The 21,548-nt window shown below is 44.1% G+C and overlaps 3 protein-coding genes across 3 annotated transcripts; all 3 read right to left on the minus strand.

The window, feature by feature from the left end:
- Positions 1 to 499: 499 nt before the first annotated feature.
- On the minus strand, positions 500 to 4,327 carry slc7a6os (solute carrier family 7 member 6 opposite strand). The gene is made up of 5 exons (XM_068710708.1): positions 4,085 to 4,327; positions 3,253 to 3,576; positions 2,698 to 2,904; positions 2,212 to 2,338; positions 500 to 1,541 (listed from the first exon to the last, which is right to left on the minus strand). Exons 1-5 carry the CDS (start codon positions 4,271 to 4,273, stop codon positions 1,402 to 1,404), a joined length of 987 nt encoding a protein of 328 aa, XP_068566809.1. The 5' UTR covers positions 4,274 to 4,327; the 3' UTR covers positions 500 to 1,401.
- Positions 4,328 to 5,939: 1,612 nt separating this feature from the next.
- LOC137872488 (adhesion G protein-coupled receptor G3-like) lies at positions 5,940 to 12,681 on the minus strand. Its single transcript, XM_068710709.1, has 12 exons — positions 12,364 to 12,681; positions 12,062 to 12,116; positions 11,659 to 11,749; positions 11,350 to 11,478; positions 10,578 to 10,745; positions 10,425 to 10,479; positions 10,251 to 10,342; positions 9,430 to 9,548; positions 8,659 to 8,939; positions 7,844 to 7,946; positions 7,381 to 7,697; positions 5,940 to 7,288 (listed from the first exon to the last, which is right to left on the minus strand). The coding sequence occupies exons 1-12, from the start codon at positions 12,419 to 12,421 to the stop codon at positions 7,173 to 7,175; spliced, it is 1,584 nt and encodes a 527-aa protein (XP_068566810.1). The 5' UTR covers positions 12,422 to 12,681; the 3' UTR covers positions 5,940 to 7,172.
- Positions 12,682 to 13,777: 1,096 nt separating this feature from the next.
- LOC137872339 (adhesion G-protein coupled receptor G5) lies at positions 13,778 to 21,441 on the minus strand. The gene is made up of 14 exons (XM_068710536.1): positions 21,348 to 21,441; positions 20,176 to 20,230; positions 19,808 to 20,029; positions 19,533 to 19,701; positions 18,301 to 18,460; positions 17,873 to 17,995; positions 17,613 to 17,735; positions 17,364 to 17,403; positions 16,897 to 16,991; positions 16,587 to 16,702; positions 16,231 to 16,499; positions 15,705 to 15,810; positions 14,631 to 14,959; positions 13,778 to 14,507 (listed from the first exon to the last, which is right to left on the minus strand). The coding sequence occupies exons 2-14, from the start codon at positions 20,225 to 20,227 to the stop codon at positions 14,344 to 14,346; spliced, it is 1,968 nt and encodes a 655-aa protein (XP_068566637.1). The 5' UTR covers positions 20,228 to 20,230; positions 21,348 to 21,441; the 3' UTR covers positions 13,778 to 14,343.
- Between the last annotated feature and the right edge of the window lie 107 nt (positions 21,442 to 21,548).

Consider the following 21,548-nt stretch of genomic DNA (forward strand, 5'->3'; position numbering starts at 1 on the left):
GTGAGCCCACCTCTCGTTCATACCAGTCCGACAGCTTTTTAGGGCCCAACTATGGATCCCCTTCCCTATAATAAGAATTGAATCTTTAACAACGGTTTTCTCTTTAAAATAAAACTGATCTAATTCTGTGGGCCCTCTGTGCATTCGAGGTGGAACTATGATGAACACCATCAGTGACAACTTAAGGCTGACTACTTTATAAATAACACATCTGAAGGTCTGCATAGAGCTCCAGAGATCAATCTGAGGGGTCACGAGACCGGTAACATGGTGGCAAAGAAGAGAAGAGAACCAGTTCATCTGGTTTTTGCTCTCGTCTTGTGAGATTAAGAAATACATTTTAAATATTCTGGAGTCAAACTTTCTGCATCTCAATGGCAATAAAACTGAAGTGACTTTATTTGGACCAACAAATAACCGAATAGGATCTAGAACAATGGTTCGATGCTCCTTTAGAGCTCAACTCTTTGTGTTCCATCACGCAGGACAAACTCACACCGACGTGTTTAAAGTTTATTTTCAAAGCTTTCTTTTTATACACATCTACATATTTACAAAAAGTTAAATTCACCAAGCATTCAAGAACTTCAAAGAGGGGAGGGAACCAAACTCACACAGCCACAACAAAAACACACAACGCGTCACGCTTTCACATTGTGCCAAAAATCTAACACACACACACACACACACACACACACACACACACACACACACACACACACACACACACACACACACACACACACACACACACACACACACACACACACACACACACACACACACACACACACACACAAAATGCAGCCTAAATTGCAAACACACGCGGCCCGAGACGTCTCACTGACGGAAGTGTTAACAGCACAAAGCATACGAGGCATATCACGCTAATGTGCAACACTTTTTAAACACACGTCCACATTGAACAAACACCCACACACAAGTTCACTCCACCACAATAAAAAATAAAAAGACACTCTGGATCCTTCTGGAAACAACAGCTACTCCTTCCCCGTCCGTGTGGACGAGCTGCTTTACTCTGACAAAGGAAAACGTACCCTTCATTTATTGATGTTTTTAGTTTCGAGTCGACTTAAAGGAACGCTTCGCCCACAAAATCACCATTGGATTCTTGAAGAAACTTTGTTTCATGGCGAGTTGTTCCTCGGTGCAGGTAGTGGCTACACAAACGGGTATTTAGTGGGGAAACGTTCCTTTACGTACAGCACGATGTCAGTCAACTGAACTCGCATCGTTCCTTAAATCTGATGAGTTGCTACGCTTTAAGATGGGATTTCTTTAGTGGGCCCTTCCAGCAGTTGTTCTCCCTCCACCGTCGCCCACATAGAGGTCTAGGAAGGAAGTACGCTGTTTTCTGTGGGGGACGGACAGAGGGACGGATCAATCGGAATTATATTTGTCTCCGTCCTCCTCCTCTTCCTCCTTCTCGTCTTCACCACAGCGGCTCAGCTCCTGCAGCACTTCCCTCTGGTAGCAGCCCCAGCTCCTCCGGCTGTACGAGTGCTCCTCCTCCCAGTAACCTGCACAACATGGGGGGGGGCGCGAGATCAGCGACCAAATCAGACAGGAGCATCAACATCACAAATGTGAATAGACCAGAGCAGTCAGAACCAAAGACTGGGTCGCACTAGATTCCCTTCAAGTCCCTCAATAAATGTGTTGCACATTTATATCTGCAGTACACCGCTGAGCCACACGAGGGAGCCTGCTCATAGCAACAGTTTGTTAAACTGAGGAAAGGAAATGAATGAGAACCTGTTAACTCTTAATAAAACTAAATTGTGATTTATCAAAATGTATATATCTCTCTTCTACATGTCTGGTTTACCTCTTCAAGTTAAAGTGATTCAGAATTAGTAGTAAAAGTCAATTTATACAAATTTGATTAAACCTTTATTTGTCTCAGTGTGACTGTGACAAACAGGTAATCCCCTCTAAATAGAAACCCACCTGTAGGCGGAGCTACACGCGTGTGCTGGGTTAAGCGCACACACACACTCTCTCACACACTCTCACTCTCTCTCACACACACTCTCACTCTCTCACACACACTCTCACTCTCTCTCTCTCACACACACTCTCACTCTCACACACACTCTCACACTCTCACTCTCACACACACACTCTCACTCTCTCACTCTCTCTCTCACACACACACACACACACACACACAAATAAATGAAGGCGTACCACCGTAGCGCTCCTCTCCTTCACCGTCACTGTCCTCATCAGGGTAGTCATTCCTCCAGTTGCCTTCCTCGTTTTCATCATCCTCGTCTTCATAAACCTCCTCTTCATGAACCACGAGGTCAGGCACCTGGGACAAACAACAAGCCGGTTACCTGAAGGCCTCCTTTGAGTTGGTTCATTATTATTATTATTATTATTATTATTATTGTCTTCAGAGAAAATGTTTGGATTATTAATAATAATAATAAAAGGATATAAAAATGTAAACCAGCTTTTTTTTTTAAAGTTCCTTGTTTGGAATCTTTTTGGCCAAAATATTAAAAAGCAAACAAAATGTACGTGTCGGCAGAGACCAGCTGCATGTTTTATCACGTAACGAATGTGAAGCTTTTCCGTAAGTCTAGTCTTTACTTCACCCATGTCTTCATTCACTCACTCCGATGCCAGCACTCATTCATCTGTTCCGTTCCATCCATCCACACACACCAGTTCTCCCTCGTCGGCGTAGGCCCTGACGGACAGGATGTCCTGGATCCAGCCCGGCGCGACCGTCTCCTGGTAGTACAGGTCGTAGACGTAGTCGTCGCCCTGCTCCCGGTGCTCCCCCCCCAGCCCCTCTCCGGTGACGCTCAGGCGCTCCCGCAGCAGCTTGGTGCTGTTACACAGGATCACTTCCGGGTCCGAGGACAGCGTCTTCACAACAAGATGAGAGCGAGAGATCAAATCAATGCTGAGGGTCTCCACACCAGCAATGCCTTGAATTATAACCTCCAACAGTAACCTGTAAGATGTGTGTACTGTATGTCTTTGTACCCAAACAGAACTATTACTTACTTACCTACCTACCTACCTACCTACCTACCTACCTATCTATCTATCTATCTTAGCTTTTGAATAAAAGCGAATCAGGCACTTTTTGTCTTCCTAAAATTGAGGCTAGCTATAAAGAATACTATTTAAATATTATTCTAATGAGGAGTATGATAATTGACACCATGACAAACAACACTCATAAACCAGCTACAGTAACGCTCAGCTTACCTTGCTGGACGACTTGTCCTCTGCGTCCTCGTGAAGGAGATCCACCACCTGGATCGCACCGAGAGACGAACATTTGTCCCGCTCTCCCCCAGTCTCCCCCGCGCCCTCAGGAGCGTCCGTCTCCGGGGTCGGCTGCTCGGCCGGACTCGACAGGCCCGAGCGGTGGCTGGACAGTATCCTGTAGCGTTCCTCCCTCCGAGTGCTCCACTTGGTGCTGCGCAGGTCCCCCGTGATCCGCTGAGAGCTCGCGGCGGAGGGGCGCAGCGCGTGGGTCACGCGAGGCCGAGCCAACGCCTGTCGCACCTGCGTCTGAACGGGAGCATCCTGGTGACGAGACGACAGAACGGACCGTGTGATATAGCACATACTAGGACGTGTGTACCGGCTAGGCTAACGTTAATTAGCTTGTCTCAAATGTTTGACAATGTGTTCCAACAGTTAGTAACATTCCCATGGGGAAGATTTTGGATGAATTAATATCATTTTCGAGGCCTGCAAACACGTCAACAAAACGAGCTAACTTAACGATCGCAGTAGCTAATGCTATTTGGGGCTGACAGTTGCGGCTAGCGTTAACTAACACCGTTGCCTGTAATGAGCATCATGCTAACAACAACTAGCACAGAAGGTTCCTTGTTTTTCCCCCAACAACCACCACCGTTTTAAGTGGTTAAATTCAGTTAGATAACAGCCAGAATACATGTACTAAGTGGGTACGTTTGTACCGACACGCTGACCGTTTATTTGGCTTTCCCACCGCCCGCTGCGTAGACGCTAGCCCGTAGCGCTCGGTTAGCTCCAACACCGTGTCCGTACCAGCGGGCCTCTTTACCTGTGTCGCTACGGTCGCCACGAGTTTGAAGACAGAGTTCTCCACCTCGGCTTCGTTCGGCTCCGGTACCGCTTCGCCGGAGCTCTGGGACGTCTCCGGCCGGATACGTTTACACGCCAGCAACAACGCGTCTGCGGGGTCGGTCCCCCTTTTCCTCTTGACTCGCAGAATCGTCGTGTTCGGATCCATGTTGTCCGTCTGTCTGAGTCTGTCTGGCGCAGGGAGGAGAAAAACTGGAGAGCTCCGCCTTTATTTCCGGGTATCACTCAGGCTGTTGAATGGAGACTGGGGAAAGAGTTCACTGCGCATGCGTACACCATATGAAGTCACGTTACAGCAAATGATATTCATGATTATTATAACAAATAATCACAGCACGGATAATAACAATGATAATGATTACAATCAATATGTTCTCAAATCACTCTTTCCCTCGTATAACTATAATAACTAATAATAATAATAATAATAATAATAATAATAACGTGTTAATTATAACCATTAGGCCTAATATTTTTGCATCATAAATAATTGATCGTGGCAAATTAAACATACAATTAAACAATGGTATTCAAAATATCTGTAATAACAATAAAAATAAATAAAAAACACAATTTCTGTGCAGTATTTTACATGTCAATTAAAATATTATGTTATGAATAAACATATTAACTTGTAGACAAGTAGAACTATTACTTTGCAAATGTAATTTGAATGTAGCGCTCTAATCCCATCAGAGAATTGGTAACGTTGTAAAATGTACTGTGTGAGACGTATTAGATCAAAGTTGAACAATTTAAAACTGCATCTTGTGAATGCTGAATCATCTGCTGAAACTCAGCCGTGTTGTCTTCATGGTCTTCTTTCAGCCGGACGATCTAATGCGATGTATGTACACATGCACACATCTGGCCGGTGTTGCCGTACAGCTCCGGAGGTTTTCAGCACGTTTGGTTCACATTCGGAGCACGCTGGGAGGGCTACGGCGCCTTTAAGATCGGTCACCATCAAGACAGACGGGCTGCTTGTTCTCAGGGAGAAGTCATTCAACCAGTTTAAGAGTATGAAGAGGTGGAGCCATGCTGAAAAGAGTCACACTGGGTAATCAGAGGGGCACAGAGCATTTCACGGTCCTGCAGGTTGTGCAGCTGAGCACTTCTCTGGTTCTTCCCGAACTCCTAGACACCGTTGTGAAAAACTGTACATAGAAAGTAAAGGTAAAAGTACACTCCTTAGGACAGCTTGCAAACGCTCCCGTGTAGTATTGAGATGTCACCGCAGTAATGTCGTTTTATTTACTTCTTTGTGTGTACTGTATGTTATCTCACGAGACAAACATCGATACGATCAGAAATGTAAGTAGGACACATTCAGAACAACATAAATGTGGACTAAACTGGTGATCACTTGTCATTAACTTTGACACAAAATGCACTCAATGACCACATCTTTCTTCACGCATCAACTGTTTTCTCACTCAATCACCACCAAATCCCTGTGTCTTTACAGAGAAAACTGTTAAATTGACCCAATATAGCAAAAGGTTACTGTAAACGTCAATAATCCTACATCCTGCTGCATCGACATCTACAACTGGTTCTTTTTAACAACTTTATTATGGAATATACGGTTTTATTTCCTGGGTATTTATTTACTGTGTTCTGGTAATCAGTGTTGGTTGATCACTGGGGGAGCACTGTCACTTCCATGTTTTTATGGCTGAATAAGTTGAACCTTGTATAGCCAGCAGATGGCGCTCATTTGCCACAGTTCCATCCAGGTTGCATGTTGCACGAGCAGCACATGCAACGTAAACAGCATCGGTCTAAGCTGAAATAAGTGTCTTTACATGATATGTCAGAAGTTGCTAAATTTAATTTTTTTTTTAAATATAAAAAAAAAAGCCTGTCAACTCAACAATAGATAAATAAACAAAGCAGAAATGTCAACAAACTACAAAAGCACTCCCAGGCGAACACTGACAATTCACAAAACCAATAAAAGAACAAATGAACCGAGTCAGGGTCTGTTCCTGCAGGAATAGCTCTGTCATATAAACCTGTGAACATGGATGGATTAGAGAGCACAGAGACTCGGTGATATGACCTTTGACCTTTCTTGTTGGGAGAGTCAAAGGCAACGGATAACAGCTCCAGTGAACTTTGACACGCAAAAGTTGCACCGTTGACCAAAAGCAACGCTTACCGTTCGGGAAACAGAGAGTCAGGGAGTCCAAAATGGAGGAAGCTTATTACCATGCACCATCCACTTATTTATTTAATGGAGTGTCTATTTACACCCGAGTACGAACAGTCACTATACAGGCAGCTGTGCAGCCAAGTTGAATATGTTACTTAGATCAGCTGTGGTTAACTGGACGGAAGGATTCAGCCAGAAAGATTTAGTAGCAAAGATTAGGCTGTGGTGGATGAATGGGTCAAACTGCTGCAAATAGCATTGTTGTTGGTGCTCGTCTCTGCTATATACACACACAGTGGAGTCCGGTGGGGGGTGTCTGCGATGACCACTGCTGTATGGTGTGATGGAAATAATATGACCCACAACTGGCCGAGTGCGTCAGTTGTGGTTTCCCCCTCTCACACCGCAGATACGCTGCTATTTTGAATCTATGCAGATGTCTGCACCAGCTCCGTCTCACGGCAGAGACTCTGTCAGATGTGTGTAAACGGGCAGTTCCGTGATTTATTAGCTGTTTGCCAAAAACACCGTTAAAACCGGCCCCGGGGGGGCGGGTTGAGAGTAGGAAGTGTGGAGTCAGCAGGCACTCAGTGGCAGAATAAAACAGGCGATAAAAGGTGTTTTTGAGGAAGTGCCAGTCACCGCAACCACGTCATAACTGGCCACCAAAAATATTATGTGGTTTGCTACAGTGGAATTCAAGATTAGCTGTGGACTGACACAGACACTCACCAGCTCACTAACGGAAGCACGTATGCACATAGCAATCTTCATTTAAAGAAGTTACTTGACATGATTAAGTTATTGACATTTAAGGCATATGACTGGAGTCCAAAGGCCAGTAAGCACCTAATATAGGTAACCACGAATACACTTGTCACTGTGACTATTAGTTATTGAAACTGGTTGTCATCACTTTCTGAGTGGACGGGTCTCTGACGGAGGAGTTGTTGTCAGACCGAGACTTGCAGGACAGCGCCAAGGACCACAGGAACATGAACACGCCTAGGAAGAAGGAACGGAGAAGCTGTGAATCCTTCCGACAAATAAAAAAAAGCTGGATGGATACTTGTTACGAGGGTCACGCACGCACTCACCCTGCAGGGAGTTTAGTATCGTGAACACGTAGATCCCAGAGAGAGAGATGTAGGTGGTGCTCGCTAACCCCCACGGTAAACCCAGCACGCAGCTGAGGCCCAGCACTGTGGCACAGTCCTTCCACAACTTCATCCATTTTTCTCTGGTCATCTTCTTCGAGTCACGGCCGCTTTCAGCGCCTCCACCGCCCGCCCTCAGCCCCCAGAGCTTAAACACCACCAGCCCCAGCATGCAGGAATTGCACAGTATCACCAGGCATGGGAAGGCCACGGTAGTGACGAAGCTGACCGGAAGCCTGTGGCTGCTCATCCAGCATCTGCAGGTTATTACAAAAACATTTGTTATTTACATCAAAGTTAACTTTGAATTCCAAATAACCTCCGAGGAATAAAGCTCTACGTAATCCAAACCTCCCGTGTGGTTGAATACTTAAAATCGTAGCAATGGATCTTGGTTCCTTACATCTCCGCTGTTGAATTGCGGTCGTCAGCGTCCTTCACTTCCAGCCTGTATTTTCCATAAACACCTGAAATCCCACATACCACTGCAATCAGTGTTGGGAGACCTGCATGAAGACAAGACGGATACGGAGGTTCCTTTAACAAGCCCAGACTATGGTTAAACACAGACAGAACAACAGAATATATACCAGCCCGTGACAGCTGGTGGCTACAATTGCTTTCACGTCGTGAGTCTGTGTGTGATCCTGAAAATGTGAGGTAGGAGGGTAGGTAGTCAGAAATGGTCTCCAAGCCCCCACGCCAAGCCCCCGGCCCGGTTTTACATCACGGCTGGGCAGATCCAAATCGCAAGATGACCATAATGTACTAAATGAACATCATGCTGTATTGAAGAAGACTGTAAACTAGAGATTGAGACCATAAACTCATGTTTACAATGTTTACTGAGGGAATAAATCAAGAGAGAAGTAGAGTCATTTTAGACTAGAAAATACTTTTTATCTCATTTTGCAACTGGAGGAGTCGCCCCCTGCTGGTCAGTAGAGAGAGTGCAAGGTTTAAGACATTTCCGCATCGGCTTCACTCGGCAGAACCGGAGTTTGCCGCCTGGATTCATGGAACCTCATTGTTCTACTGCAGCCCTAGCGGTAAAACAAACCTCCAACGTGTAACTTGTTGAAATTCCTCTAATATGTGAAAAGACGATTAAAGGACTTTGTATACTGACCAAACAATCTGTTTAAAGTATTTACATGGCTTTTAGCCGCTAATATTCTCTTTTTTTTTGTTGCACCGTCTCAACCAGGCTCCACTCACCCCATCCCACCAAGCTGAGTTTGAGCAGGTATCTCCTGACGTAGATGTTGAAGACTCGAACTAGGAGAAGGTAGAGGTGGAACCCCTCAAGAGCCGTCCAGGTGAAGGTGGCCAGCAGGGACCAGTGCAAAAGGAGACCCAGACCCCGGCAAACCCAGTCCTCCTCTTTCTCGTCGAGCTGCCGCACCCAGAAGCAGCACAGCAGGAAGCTGAGGTGGAGGCAGAGCAGCGCTCCGGTTAGGTGCAAATGCACGCCGATAGCCTTCTCGGGACGCCGCCGTCTGAAAGGGAAAAAGGTTTATTACCATCATTGTTTTTATTGTCTCTTATGCCGATGCAGTACTATATGTGGCCCACGTATCTCACCCAAACACCTTATTATAGCTACTGCTTGAATGTGGTGCAGGCCGACTGCTTACTGGGCCGCACTGACTTGAGACTTTGTCCTGATTCTGCTTCCTTTGACTTTTCTGACATACCTCATAATCATATAGGGGCATGCTCACGACAAACTAGGCAGTGTGTCTTTCCAGGAGGCATTCATAGTGTTGCAGTCGGTTCTATTTCAGTTCTGTCTCGTATGAAGCTTGACAGGATTAGATCAACCACAGAGCCTGTTTCACCCATGATGTGGCATGACAGACGTTTGCCACACACACATTGCTTCACTTTCTTCTTACGTCATTTGGTTGAACAAAACATTAAAGATATTTATATCTTAATATAACTCACTCTAGACCCGTGGGAATCATAACTTTAAGTCAAACTCACTGCAGACATATATAGATGATCAAGCTGACGACTGTGAACAAGATGGAGAGTGCTGATCCAATGTAGGTGATATAGCTCAGGTTCACAGCATCACTTTCATCCACTGACAGCGCCGGGTTCTGGAGGGGAAAAACACGGATCATAAATTCAATTTAAAATGTAGTTTAAGTTCAGAAGCGTGATAGAATCCTCTTCAGTAGATATATTATAGATATGGATTTACATGTGTCTTCAGTAAAACTCTATGGCTCTATGACGTATGTTCTGATATAGATATATCACACACACAATTAAGTTTGGCTGAAGTGGCGTCTGTTCATTTCTTTTGCCTATCCAGCAATCATACCATTCAGGAACAGCCTGCGGGAGCAATTTGGGGTTAAGTGTCTTGCCCAAGGACACATCGACACGGACTAGCAGAGCTGGGGATCGAACCGCCGATCCTCTGATTGAAGGACGACCCTGCGCTAACACTTAGCCACAGTCGCCCATCCATTCTTCTACCCATCCATCCAGCCACAGTCGCCCCGTGCACGTTATCTCCCATCTCCAACTCCAGTCGTGCATCTTAAGTTGCTGATCGGACTGTAAACAGGCTTCATAAACACGCTTGTGTTTATGAAGACGTCCTTTAAAGGCACGTTCATTTGCACAGCTGGCAGCATGTGACCGTGCACTGCGGATTACCACAAGATCACGTGATCGTCGCGGGATCACATATTGCACGGGAACATCTTGTCAAGCATCAAGTAATGTGTTTTTCTCTGAAAGTCTCTGCCCCTTTTTTCAAACAATCTGGCTTTTTCAAACAATTACTTTACCACAAGCACAGCGAAGAAGCTCAGGTGGTTGCAGCTGCAAATAAATTCACTTCCGGTGTCGTTGGTATCACAGCCGTCTGTGTTCCAATAACCTAGAAACACACATATGATACAGTATAAATCATCAATTCATTGAAGAGCAAAAAAGACTGGAGGCCGCCATGCGTGGCCTACCTGTTCCATTCTGAAGCGGTGACTCCTGCCAAAACACACAAGCCCCATCCTGCACCTGAAACATAAAGAAAGAATGAAAGTGTATTGAAAGTCAGAGGCAGAATGATACATTCTCCAGCTGGGATGCCCTCACGGCTGCTTTTGTTCTTCTACCTGTTTGTCGTGATTGAAGGTTAGCTTGATGGCTTGTGAGAGGTTCCTGACAGGATGGTTCCCCGCCTTCACTGCCAGGACTAACCCCCCCAGAACAGTGCTTGGACCGGGCCTGTCTAGTGGGATATGTATCATGCGTCCTCTTCCCCGAGGGCGGGGGGGACTCAGCTGCAACGACAGAGAAGACACATGGTGTTAACGCTGTTTGAAATCAGCTTCTTCAATCGACCGTTTCTCCATTGTCATGAATGGCCGACAGTGAGTTCATGGAAATCGATGAAACGTTTCTGTCGAATGCCGTTGAGAAGAGTGGAAGCACGTTGGTGCAAACAGACGGATCAACGAAGTCCCAATGAGACAGCGAGACGGAAGGAAAAGGGAATAGAACACCCGCCAAACCTTCATGTGGAGCATTATCTAAATGTCTTGTATCTATTTGTGAGAATCCAAACACGACATTTTTTGCTGAACAAAGCATTTCCCGTGAAGGAATCTGTTCAAACTCCTTCACGGGAAGGATTATCCCACGATGCTTCGTTTAGCAAGTCGTATGTCGAAGTCTGTTTGCACCGATGTGTTATTCTTCCTCTCTTTTTAACGCCGTTCGATAGAAAAACTCTTCTTTCTGGGCAGAGCCTGGGGACGTGAGTGCTGCACACAATTTATAGTGGTTTTTTTTGGGTGAACTATTTCTTTGAAGTAGAGGTCCCTGTACAGAATCAGGAACTGAATTCCTGAACTGCAGCCGCTTCGGTCAAAAAACGCTGCTGACCTTGAAGAAAGTGCTGTTGATCACAGTGGCCACCAGCAGCACCTCCTCCTCAGACGTGGCTCCTCTGCTTCTCTGGAGAGCTGACGATGAGATTCGAACCACGTGTTGAGGAGTAGGACTCGCTTCCACCTAAGAATCACAACAACACGATCACACACAGTGGAGCCGGACGCCCTGAACCCCGATTAGCACGATGAACCCAAATGTTTCTTCCGTTTTTGCTCATTCGTCAGCGCATTTCACGCACAACTTGAGATTGTTTGAGAGCCGAGTGAGACAACAGCTGGGAGCCCAAAAATATGACCTCACCTCTTGCGTCAAGCTCACCCTCCGATGAATGAAGTTCGCCATCGTGAAACGGCCTCTTATCGTACAGCTTCTAATTCTGTCCTCATAGCAGCTGCAACGCATGTTTCACACATTTTATCGACAGACAGATAGATAAACATGAACAACTCTTGATTTTAGGTTGAGAAACGTTCGTCTTTTGCGCTTTCACGTTATTCCTATGACTACAACACACAGCCATTTCGTAACACTGTGGTGTGAACAGAGAAATACACAGTCATGAGCTATTGGTTCCTAAAAAGCTGACAACCTGGTGACTCCAACAGCATTATGGTATGTTATGATCATTTCTTATTACGTTTTATGGAATGTCAGAGCATTCGTTAGACAGCAGGGAGCAGCCACATGTGTTCTTTAGGGTTACCTGGTCCAGGGGACATCTGCTTTTTGACACTCGTCGAAGACAAATTTACAGGGTTCTGTCCGGGTGACAGAGAAGGAAAAATTAGATATTTTCGGGCATATTTTGATCACCTCGTACTCAGGGAAACTGTGTTTTTTTTTTTTTTTTAAGTGTTGCACAAATGGTTGCGTAAGAGTCCCCGAGCAGCAGGCGACCACGAGTGACACTATTTGTCTCTTGGTTTGAAACTCTTCAACTTTAATATTACAACAGTTAAAGTGGTATTCACCTCACAAGCTCAAAAGAAAACTCAATAAACTCACCAACAGCTTGGATGGTAGACTGCCACATGAGTGTGAGGGCAAAGAGAGAAATCCACATCGCGTCTCGCCGTTCCTCACACACACACACACACACGATGCACAGCCGGGTTCTACATGCTTGAGGTTTTTTGCTTGATGAGCAGGGAGTTTCACATCTGCATACATCACATGGTGGTGGAGGAGCTGGGGGTGTACAAGCTCACATGGACCAGAAGTGATGATGACACGCCTTTTCATCGGAAATCTCACCAGCGTTGCTCATTGAGAGAGCAAAATGTCACAAAGATGTATAGATTAGAGGTACGGAACTATCACTGAGAGAGAGAGAGAGAAAGAGAAAGAGAAAGAAACGATATGTTACTATGACTAAATTTCCAAGGTGAGAAGAAAGAGCTTCGAGAAAAGAGGAAGTTTCCAAATGTTACAGTTTTCCTATGAACCTACGCAAGAAGTAAAGAACCTGTTAAGTCACGACGGTCAACAAGCACCGACACTTGCAGCTTGCTGGGGAAGCGAAACTCAGACGTTTTTCCAAAGCAGGCAGCGGACACATGCAACTCACACGATCATTGAGACGTTTTCTCAATAATTCCAGGACGCGTAATGATTTCGTGGACTGTGAACCACACACAAGCAGCAGCAGGTGACCGTTGCTCTGTTCTGATGTATCTAGACCAGGGGTCACCAGCCTGTTTCAAACGGAGAGCTACTTCAAGGGTACCGATTCGTACGAAGGGCTACTTGTTTGGTACAAACCTCCTGAATAACAAAGTTGCACAGATCACCTTTTAATAATAATAATAATAATATATGTCAATGTTAATTATTCCTCACACTAATTATTAACAATGATTGTGTATTTAATTCAAAATCACACCCGTTATATTTTTGTACAAATTATCACTTCTAACATTTTTTTATGAAGTCATTAACTGTCATATCTTCACATCATGTCATCTCGTTTACAAACCATTACCTTTGTCTCTGTCCCATGTTTATACAAATGATCAGTTATGTAAGATTAAAAACTCTTTCACATTTTTGAATGAATCCTATTACATTAGTACTAATCACCACATTTTGGGTAGTCTGGGTCACCTTTGCCGGCTCCGTCTGTTGTCACCGACACCAGCTTTTCTGACGGTTCCTTTTTCTCCACAAAGAAACTAGTAAAAAGTGTGTGTGGGGGGGGTTCCAACCCTCCATTCAAACCTCTAGTCCGGGCCTTTTCGGTCGGACTGCGTTGCCTCGCCTCTACCCCCCCCCCCCCCCCCCCCCCCCCCGCCAACGGGAAGCGCCCGCCATTCGGAACCTGAAAACCTAGTGCGGTGCGGCGACCTCCTCGTCCTTTGAAAATCTACATGAATGCGTTTTTGATTAAAAACGAACAGTAACTAACATTTTTAGACGGAGCTCCATGAGGACTTAGAACATGCCTTTATAGACTTTATTCAGAAACACATGTACAATATTCTACAGTGGGTTAGTTAAGGACACAGCTTTACTTTAATCACACTTAAAGCGATAAATAAAGTTACATAAAACAATGTTTACATCAAACGTTTAGTCACCTCAGGAGGGCTACATAGCACGTTGCCAAGACAACGTCACATGTTATGTACAATTGTGGGCATTTATTTTTAGATTTGACAAATAATATATTTACAACTTATTTTGTTAAAATGGCTTTAATAAGAAAATGAAAAGAAATGGTTGATGAATAAAGCTGTGTAGTGTAACCTCTGATTTCAGGTGCTTTTATGTTCCACGGTTAATGGTTTTGTGTGAATGTAATTTGCCAGGCTGGACACCCAGATGCCGTCCTCAGTGCTTCCACTGGTAACCCCGTGTCTGACGTCACATTGCTATGAATTGTGGGTAAGTCAATGTCTCAATATGTCTGCGAGAGAGCCCATAAACACTCAATGATTTGACACTGGGACAGAAGTAAACCCTTAATGGCCTTTGATGGAACGCGCATCAAAGTCCCAGAGTGAGGACATTGGGATTGGGCCGTGGACTAACAGCAGTCTCATCAAATTTGACTCCTGAAGTCTTCACAGGAGTGGAAGTCATTCTCTCCTCCATGTCTCTCTTCCTCTGCTTCTTGGCTGCCAGACAGATCCACAGGAAAATAAAGAAACCTTGACAAAGAGACGTATTAAAAGCGTGAGTGGCGTTACAAGAGAATATATCTGACAAAGACAAACCCGTCAACACGTAGACCGGCTAAAGAACCTTTGAGAGGAACAGAACGGGCAGCAGACCTTGTGTGGAGTTGAGGATGCAGAAGAGGTAGAGGATGGGGTAGTTGATGTATCCTGAGCCCAGGAAGGCCAGGCCCCAGGTGGTCCCCATCAAGCAGGTGAGGCCCATAACGGTGAGGCCACTCCTGCAGGTCTCACCGAACCTCAGGGGGTCCCCCTGAGTCGCTCCCTCTGCCCCTGCTCCGGGCTTCGAGCTGCTCCTGAACTCCCGTTTCATCTTGCAGATGTTGGAGACCACTGCTATCAGTATGCCGGTGTTGAAGGCAAATATGAGGGTGAAATACACCAGGTTCATGGAGTAGAAGAAGGAGTCATCCGTGATCCAGCAGCTGTGGGACAGACGGGGAACCCGGTGGACTGTCAGAATACAGTTTCACCGATAATGCAGGGGGACATGCAGTAGAGCGCGTGAACATAATGATAAATAAATAAAACAACGTGATCTCAAATGTTTAAAGCTACAATCCATCCATCCATTTTTTTTCATGAAATCAAACAGTTTTTGATACTATTTATGGGCGGTATTTGTTCAGCAGTAGCCATTCAGTGTATTTATAGTCTCTCATAGACTTCAGACTTCTCTGTATAAGAGTTTTCCTTAATTCGTGGCGGAGTCCGCCATTCGTTTGCGGTATTCAATTGTCTTCACTCACTCACACGTTACTGTTATTATTACTGTACCTTGATGTTACCACCATAACAACAGGGCTGTGACCAAATTAGTGAAGATTATAATTTGAAGGCCTCTTTCATACACTTTTGATAGAAGATTATAAATACACAATATATTTTGTATATGTCAGGAGATGTTTATTATGTACACTATGTCTCCTCTAGGACATGTTTGTCATATTTAGATGAATCGTGTATATAAATCATACATGTGTACAAACATTGTGATAAACCACGTGTGAAAATGGGAAAAACCGTGAAACACAAACACTGTTATGAGCATACAAAGTGTACAAATGATGGATTGTGATTATTATTCATTTTGTAAAGGGTTTGGATTATTATTCTAGTGAGACTCGATTATTTCCCTCAGCTTGCCAGCAGCAGGTAGTAATCACTTACATGCCGTTGGTTTGGTTAGTATCAGCCACCGTCATTTGTGTCACTCCATAAAACTGTTTGAAGTCCTTCACTCCCAAAGAGACCGCCACGATCACACCAGGGATCCCTGAGAATCACACCAACACACACCGCGGTAATTCATGAGGCTGAGGTGGAAGATGCCTTTAAAGACATCTCCAGTCGATGCGACAACAGAGTTTGACGGCAGGAAACTTTCTCCGAAAAAGACGAAGGAAGCGGCTCAATGGCCAAAATTGAAAGGCGCAGGCGGCAGAGAACGGGTTTTGGGCTTCACTAGTCTGAGCAAAGTCGCTTCAGCTGGTTTTAATTCTGTCTAGCGGTCGAACCTTCAGGGGAACGTTTCAGGTACTCTTGTGAACATATCCTGTAAGCTTTGGTCTATGCGCTGAGCCACGTCCTTCCGGAGTTCATCGGTCAACATCTTAAAGACGAGCTCTTTGATGCCTTCCGATGACTTAAAATGGTGTCGTTAGTAAAACGGAATAGGCGCTCTTGCGGCACTCACCCCATCCAGCGAGAGACAGTTTGGCCAGGTAGTGCTTGAAGTAGGTGTTGAACACCTTTATCAGCAGCAGATAGAGGTGAAGTGCCTCTATGGCCATCCAGGTGAAACAGCAGAGCAGGGAGTAATGCATGAGGGCGGCGACAAACACACACACCCAGTCCGGCTCCACCGTGGCCCCCCACTCGGTCAGCAGGAAGGTGGCATTGAGCAGGAACAAGGCCCCGCTCAGAGACACATGGATGGAGATGGAGAAATCCATCTTGCGTTTTCTGAGGAAGAGGAGGAGAACGACGAGTACGCGGTCGTCTCTTGGACATCAGCTGAGAGCCAGCGGCGCAGAATACACGTCTACCTACCGACTGAAGACATATATGACGAGGGACAAAGCGGTGAAGAACGCAGACAGGCCGCAGCCTATGTAGCTGATGATGGACAGGATTTTCCAGTGGACTTCTGAAATTGGGTCCCTCATCTGCAGAAAAATATGGAACCGGTGGATATTATTTCCAATTTACAGGTTTTATCAAATGTCTGGGGGAGAAGTCAGAGAGTGATTTTGAACACTGAATGAAGCGGTGCAGCACTAAATAAAGATGAGTAAAGGGTCGGCTAACTGGTTAACGTCTCACGGGGAACAAGTCAGTCAAATCAAGAGAGTCCTCTCACCAGTAGGACGGCAAAGGGCGTTGAATGGTTACAGTTGCAAATGATTTTGGTCGGGTTGACGATGGTCTCACATCCGTCTGCTTTCCACTGCAAATCTGGAAACATGAACACGGTGACTTGGTGAACTCCATCAGGACGACTGTGTGTGTGTGTGTGTGTGTGTGTGTGTGCGCTAAATAGTTTTTATATACACACGCCCCTTTGTTGTACGATGAATATGAGTTATTACATGTAATTTATGGCTTATGTCTTAAACACTACAAATAAGACATTATAAGACTTCAAGCAAGCTAAGGCATAATAACAACAACAATAATAATAATTTATATAAATATAATTTATTTATTTTATTATAATTCATGATATTGTTATTATTATTATTATTATTATTATTATTATTATTATTAATAATAATAATGCTTTGCTGTGAATCCTGCTGTAAACAAGAAACTGCATATACAACCTACCATGTTCATCAAAATAGTTACACTGTAACCAGGAGTCATTCTGTAAAAATACAAAAAAATACAGGCTCTTGAAATATTGAAATGAAAAAGCATGAAAACATGGCTTGTGCCGTCATCAAAATCAAGTCAAGTCAATCTTATGAACACTTTTGTCAAATTGTTTGCATCCGTACGATACAGCACCGTGTCTCCTCAGACCCATCGAGCTATGGGAACAGATCGCTGATGAAGACGTGAAAGCAGACTTACATCCATATCTGTGGGTGGAACATTTTGGAAAGTCATCTTGATTGGCGTCTTCAGATTCCGAAAGGGTTGTTGGCCCAGTAGCTCTATCCTGAGAACCATTGATGAGATTTCTTCCTGTCTAAACTAAAAGACAATTTCTACTATGACAGTGTATATGTATATATATATATATATATATATATATATATATATATATACACGCGTATCTGTGTGTATGTGTACTGTGGACAGTGCAGGAATAAATAGGATGGACGATATACTTGGAACTGGCTGTGGTGCATGTAGGTGACCAAACCAACAACCCTGCTCTCCTGAGGGATGCTCTGCAGGTTATCAACAGGCAGCCAGACGTCAGGGATGGATGACTGGTTCTGAGGCAACAGCTGACCGTGGAAAGAAGGAGACGAGGTTATTAAGAAGGGCAGTTTGTGGTTCGCACTCAAAGCCCCAAAAAACAATCACCAACGTTAGTCTCGGTCGACAATTAGGTTCTAGCTGAGCGCTGCCTGAACTCCTGCCATCCTGACGTAAGAAAGTATTCAACATGACGGAAAATTTTGTGAAAATTTTGTACCGTTGCTGATGAAAAACGTTCCCTCGCCAAATTTGTAGAAATCCTCCTCACCAATTTGACCGTGTTAATGAATGATTATGTCAGCGGCGCCGTCTTCATCTCGGGCTCGTGTACCTGCGGCGCTTTTATCTGGATCCTGGTGTCGGTGGAGTTGAGCTCAGCCTCACTGATGTTGACCACGTGCAGAGACAAGCTCTTCAGGCTGTAGTCCACGGAGCCGCCGGGGACAAGCTCGGATGTCTGCATGATGTGATGGATTATCTGTCTCTCCGTACTGCAGGAAGACAATGAACGTGACAACGAGGACTTTACAACCCCTTCAAATGCGTCTCGGAGGAAACGTGGAGAGGAGAGGAAAGGAAATCTGTTTATTGATTGGTCAGCTGATCTGTTGCGGGTCCAGCATTACTGTCATATTAATAACATTTGAAGATCGTTGAACTGTAGATGAAAGGCAAACTACCTGAAGAAACAGGAAGGACAGCGCTCAGTTATTCATATGTATTCATGAACATAAACATCACGCGTGTAGGATCTGAATCAAGAATCGAGAAGACGCGCCAAAGGCTTGTCTTATCTTCCTCTTTTGTTTTATATTCCATAATATTTAGTCGCAGGTTTTATTATTAGTCCTGTAATATCAGCCTGAGGTTGAAAAATAATTCTAATTAGGCTATAGATTTGATTTAGAAAATGTAAACCTCAATGGCTCCATCATATCCAATCTGTTCTTCAGGAATATATATATTTAGAACATTTGACACATTCTATGATTCCCAGCTCTATGTCATCAGACATCATGTATTAAGCTCTTTAACTGTCACTTCGTTCTCCACATTCGACAGCTGAGATGTTTCCACAGTGTGCTTTCAGTTTACGGAAGTTAATTGTAACATTTTGGAAAATGTCTCGTTCAGCATTCGGTTGTCTTAGCTCCACCTTCTGGTGTCACTTACGGTTAAAAAAAAAAAAAAATCAAGATGGCGACAGCGAATAGTGTGAACTTTAAAACGGTACATTCCTCAAACCAATGGGTGACGTTACGGTGACTAAATCTATATCTTTTACATGTATTAGTGTAGAGCGAGGAGCGAGGAGCCATGTTAGCCAAATGGAAACCACCTAGTATAGCATGATGCTATGCTATAGCTATAATGACTCGTAGGTTTTTTGTTCAAATCCTCTATTCATCCTCTGGGAACCATGAATGTTTGTTGAGGTATCTCAGTCTGGACCAAAGTGGCCGACGGACCGACATTGCTAACCCTAGGATTCATAGAACACAGTGTGAACTAAATGTGTCCAGAAGCCGGAGGAGTACACCAAGCCTCTGGTCTGACACCGACCTTATGAAGGCTTCCGTGACTGCACGGTCCTGACTGAAGAGCAGCGGACACGAATCCCTGAAGTAGATGAGATGCATCATGTTCTCCTGGTAAGAGCTTTCCCCTTCCAGCAAGTCAATCAGCCACAGGAGGGTCGGGTTGTTGCACGAGTAGAGACTGCAATTGTAATCTGCCAAGGGAGAGAGGAGTCAGACTTAATGTGCAGATATGTAATCAGGCTGTTCTTTCTGAGACATTTGGATATGAATCAGACGCAGCACCTGCAGCGTACTCACATTGCTCTATGCTGACCGCAACCCCGTCAGGTGACACGCCGACCTGGAAGCAAGCAGACGATCCATTGAACTGCAACGAATTGATGGAGGTGCACTGAAAGATGCAGGGTGAGCCATTCTGCCAGCACCTCATGTGACCAGGCTGCCCGACGAAGTCACGCACCGTCAGGTTGATGTTCTCCATGATGGTAGTAATGACGCCATCTGAAATGTTGAAACAAACTGAACACAGAGACCGGAGATGAGGAACAACTCGCTGCGTCTTTACAAGTATTCAGTAACAATGATGCAACAAAAAAAAAAAGGACTTTTTGATGCATTACTCCGTCTCTGGCGAACGAAACCAAAACGGAAAATGAAATTCATACCTCGGTCAGCCGGCGCTCCAGGCAGCAGCAGTAACAGCAGTAAGGGAACCATCCTCTGAATAAACAGCAGGACGACACTTTATGATAACTCTCATTCATAAATGCTACATTTATAGTTCATTCTATTGATATATTACTGTTAACAAACCACTCAATTACAACTATTTTACAACTTCATTTAAGTTATTTTAACAACGTATTGTTGCCCGCATCGTAACATTTGTAAACTATTCCCAAATGATTTGTAAATTATTCCCAAATACACTTTGTAAAACATCTATGAACATCAACATTACATGAAAGATACTCGTACCACTTTGTTAATGGATAATAATTGGCAGGTAAACATGAATTGGATGGCTAAAGTTGCAGCCGATGACTGTAAACCTTTGTTGAATGGTTAATAAATACTTAAATGTAAAGCATCTGTCAACATTATTTGGACAGATCAGTTAAACCTTTGTTGGATGGATAATAACTGGTTTCTGGTCCATCCATCTATGTAATGTTTATGGATGTTTTACAAACTATTTCTGAAACAAATCATTTGGTAATCCTTAACAAATACTTAATATAGTATATCAAATATAATCAGAATGTAATTATTATCGTCTCTTATCAGCTATCATACAATATAACTATTTCAAATTACACAAACTAATGATATTATTAATTGATCATTCCTAACTAAGATGCACTTAACTATTAATGTACTATTTATTAATGACGGTTATTATAAGAGCTGCATGTGTGACGCCCTCTGCTGTTCTTTTGCTGCTCTTTCCATGAAATCCCAAAAACCCACAAATATGAATTTACCCTCCAGATCCCACCGGTGGTGAAGACATACAAGCAGATCATCAAAGAACCGCACTTGATTTGAACTTGAATACAACAATAAGTGACATATATGAGCCCTCCCATTCAGTCCAGTACGGGGGTCACTGCTAATGATAACAGAGTACAGAATGAAGCTAAAATTAAAAAAAAAAAATGTAAAAACATTCAAAACTCAAAAAGGTAAAAATTTGAAAAGGCTTTTACTGTTGGCCAAATAGAGGAGGATCTGTCATACAGTTCCACCTAAAGGGACATTTGAAGTCCATCACCAAGATTTCCATATCTATAAAACCAATCACCAAATTGATTGTTATATTCAAACACATACTTACATTATTACTGCGAGGCCATAGAGCAGTCTCTTCCCGGAGGAACCAGACAAACACTGGTCCGTGCCGGTCGGGTTGTCTCTGAACAGTCTTAACGGTGCTCCTGTTCGCTCCGCTGGACGCCTTCTCTTCATGCAAATATGTGTTTTTATCAGCGCAATAAATGAACTGCCGGTTTGTTTCACGCTCGTATGCTGAGAACTG

This window comes from Cebidichthys violaceus, unplaced genomic scaffold (genome assembly GCF_023349555.1).
Source record: "Cebidichthys violaceus isolate CVI_PGR_0920_01 unplaced genomic scaffold, fCebVio1.0.p SCAF_16, whole genome shotgun sequence".
Taxonomy (NCBI): Eukaryota; Metazoa; Chordata; class Actinopteri; order Perciformes; family Stichaeidae; genus Cebidichthys; species Cebidichthys violaceus.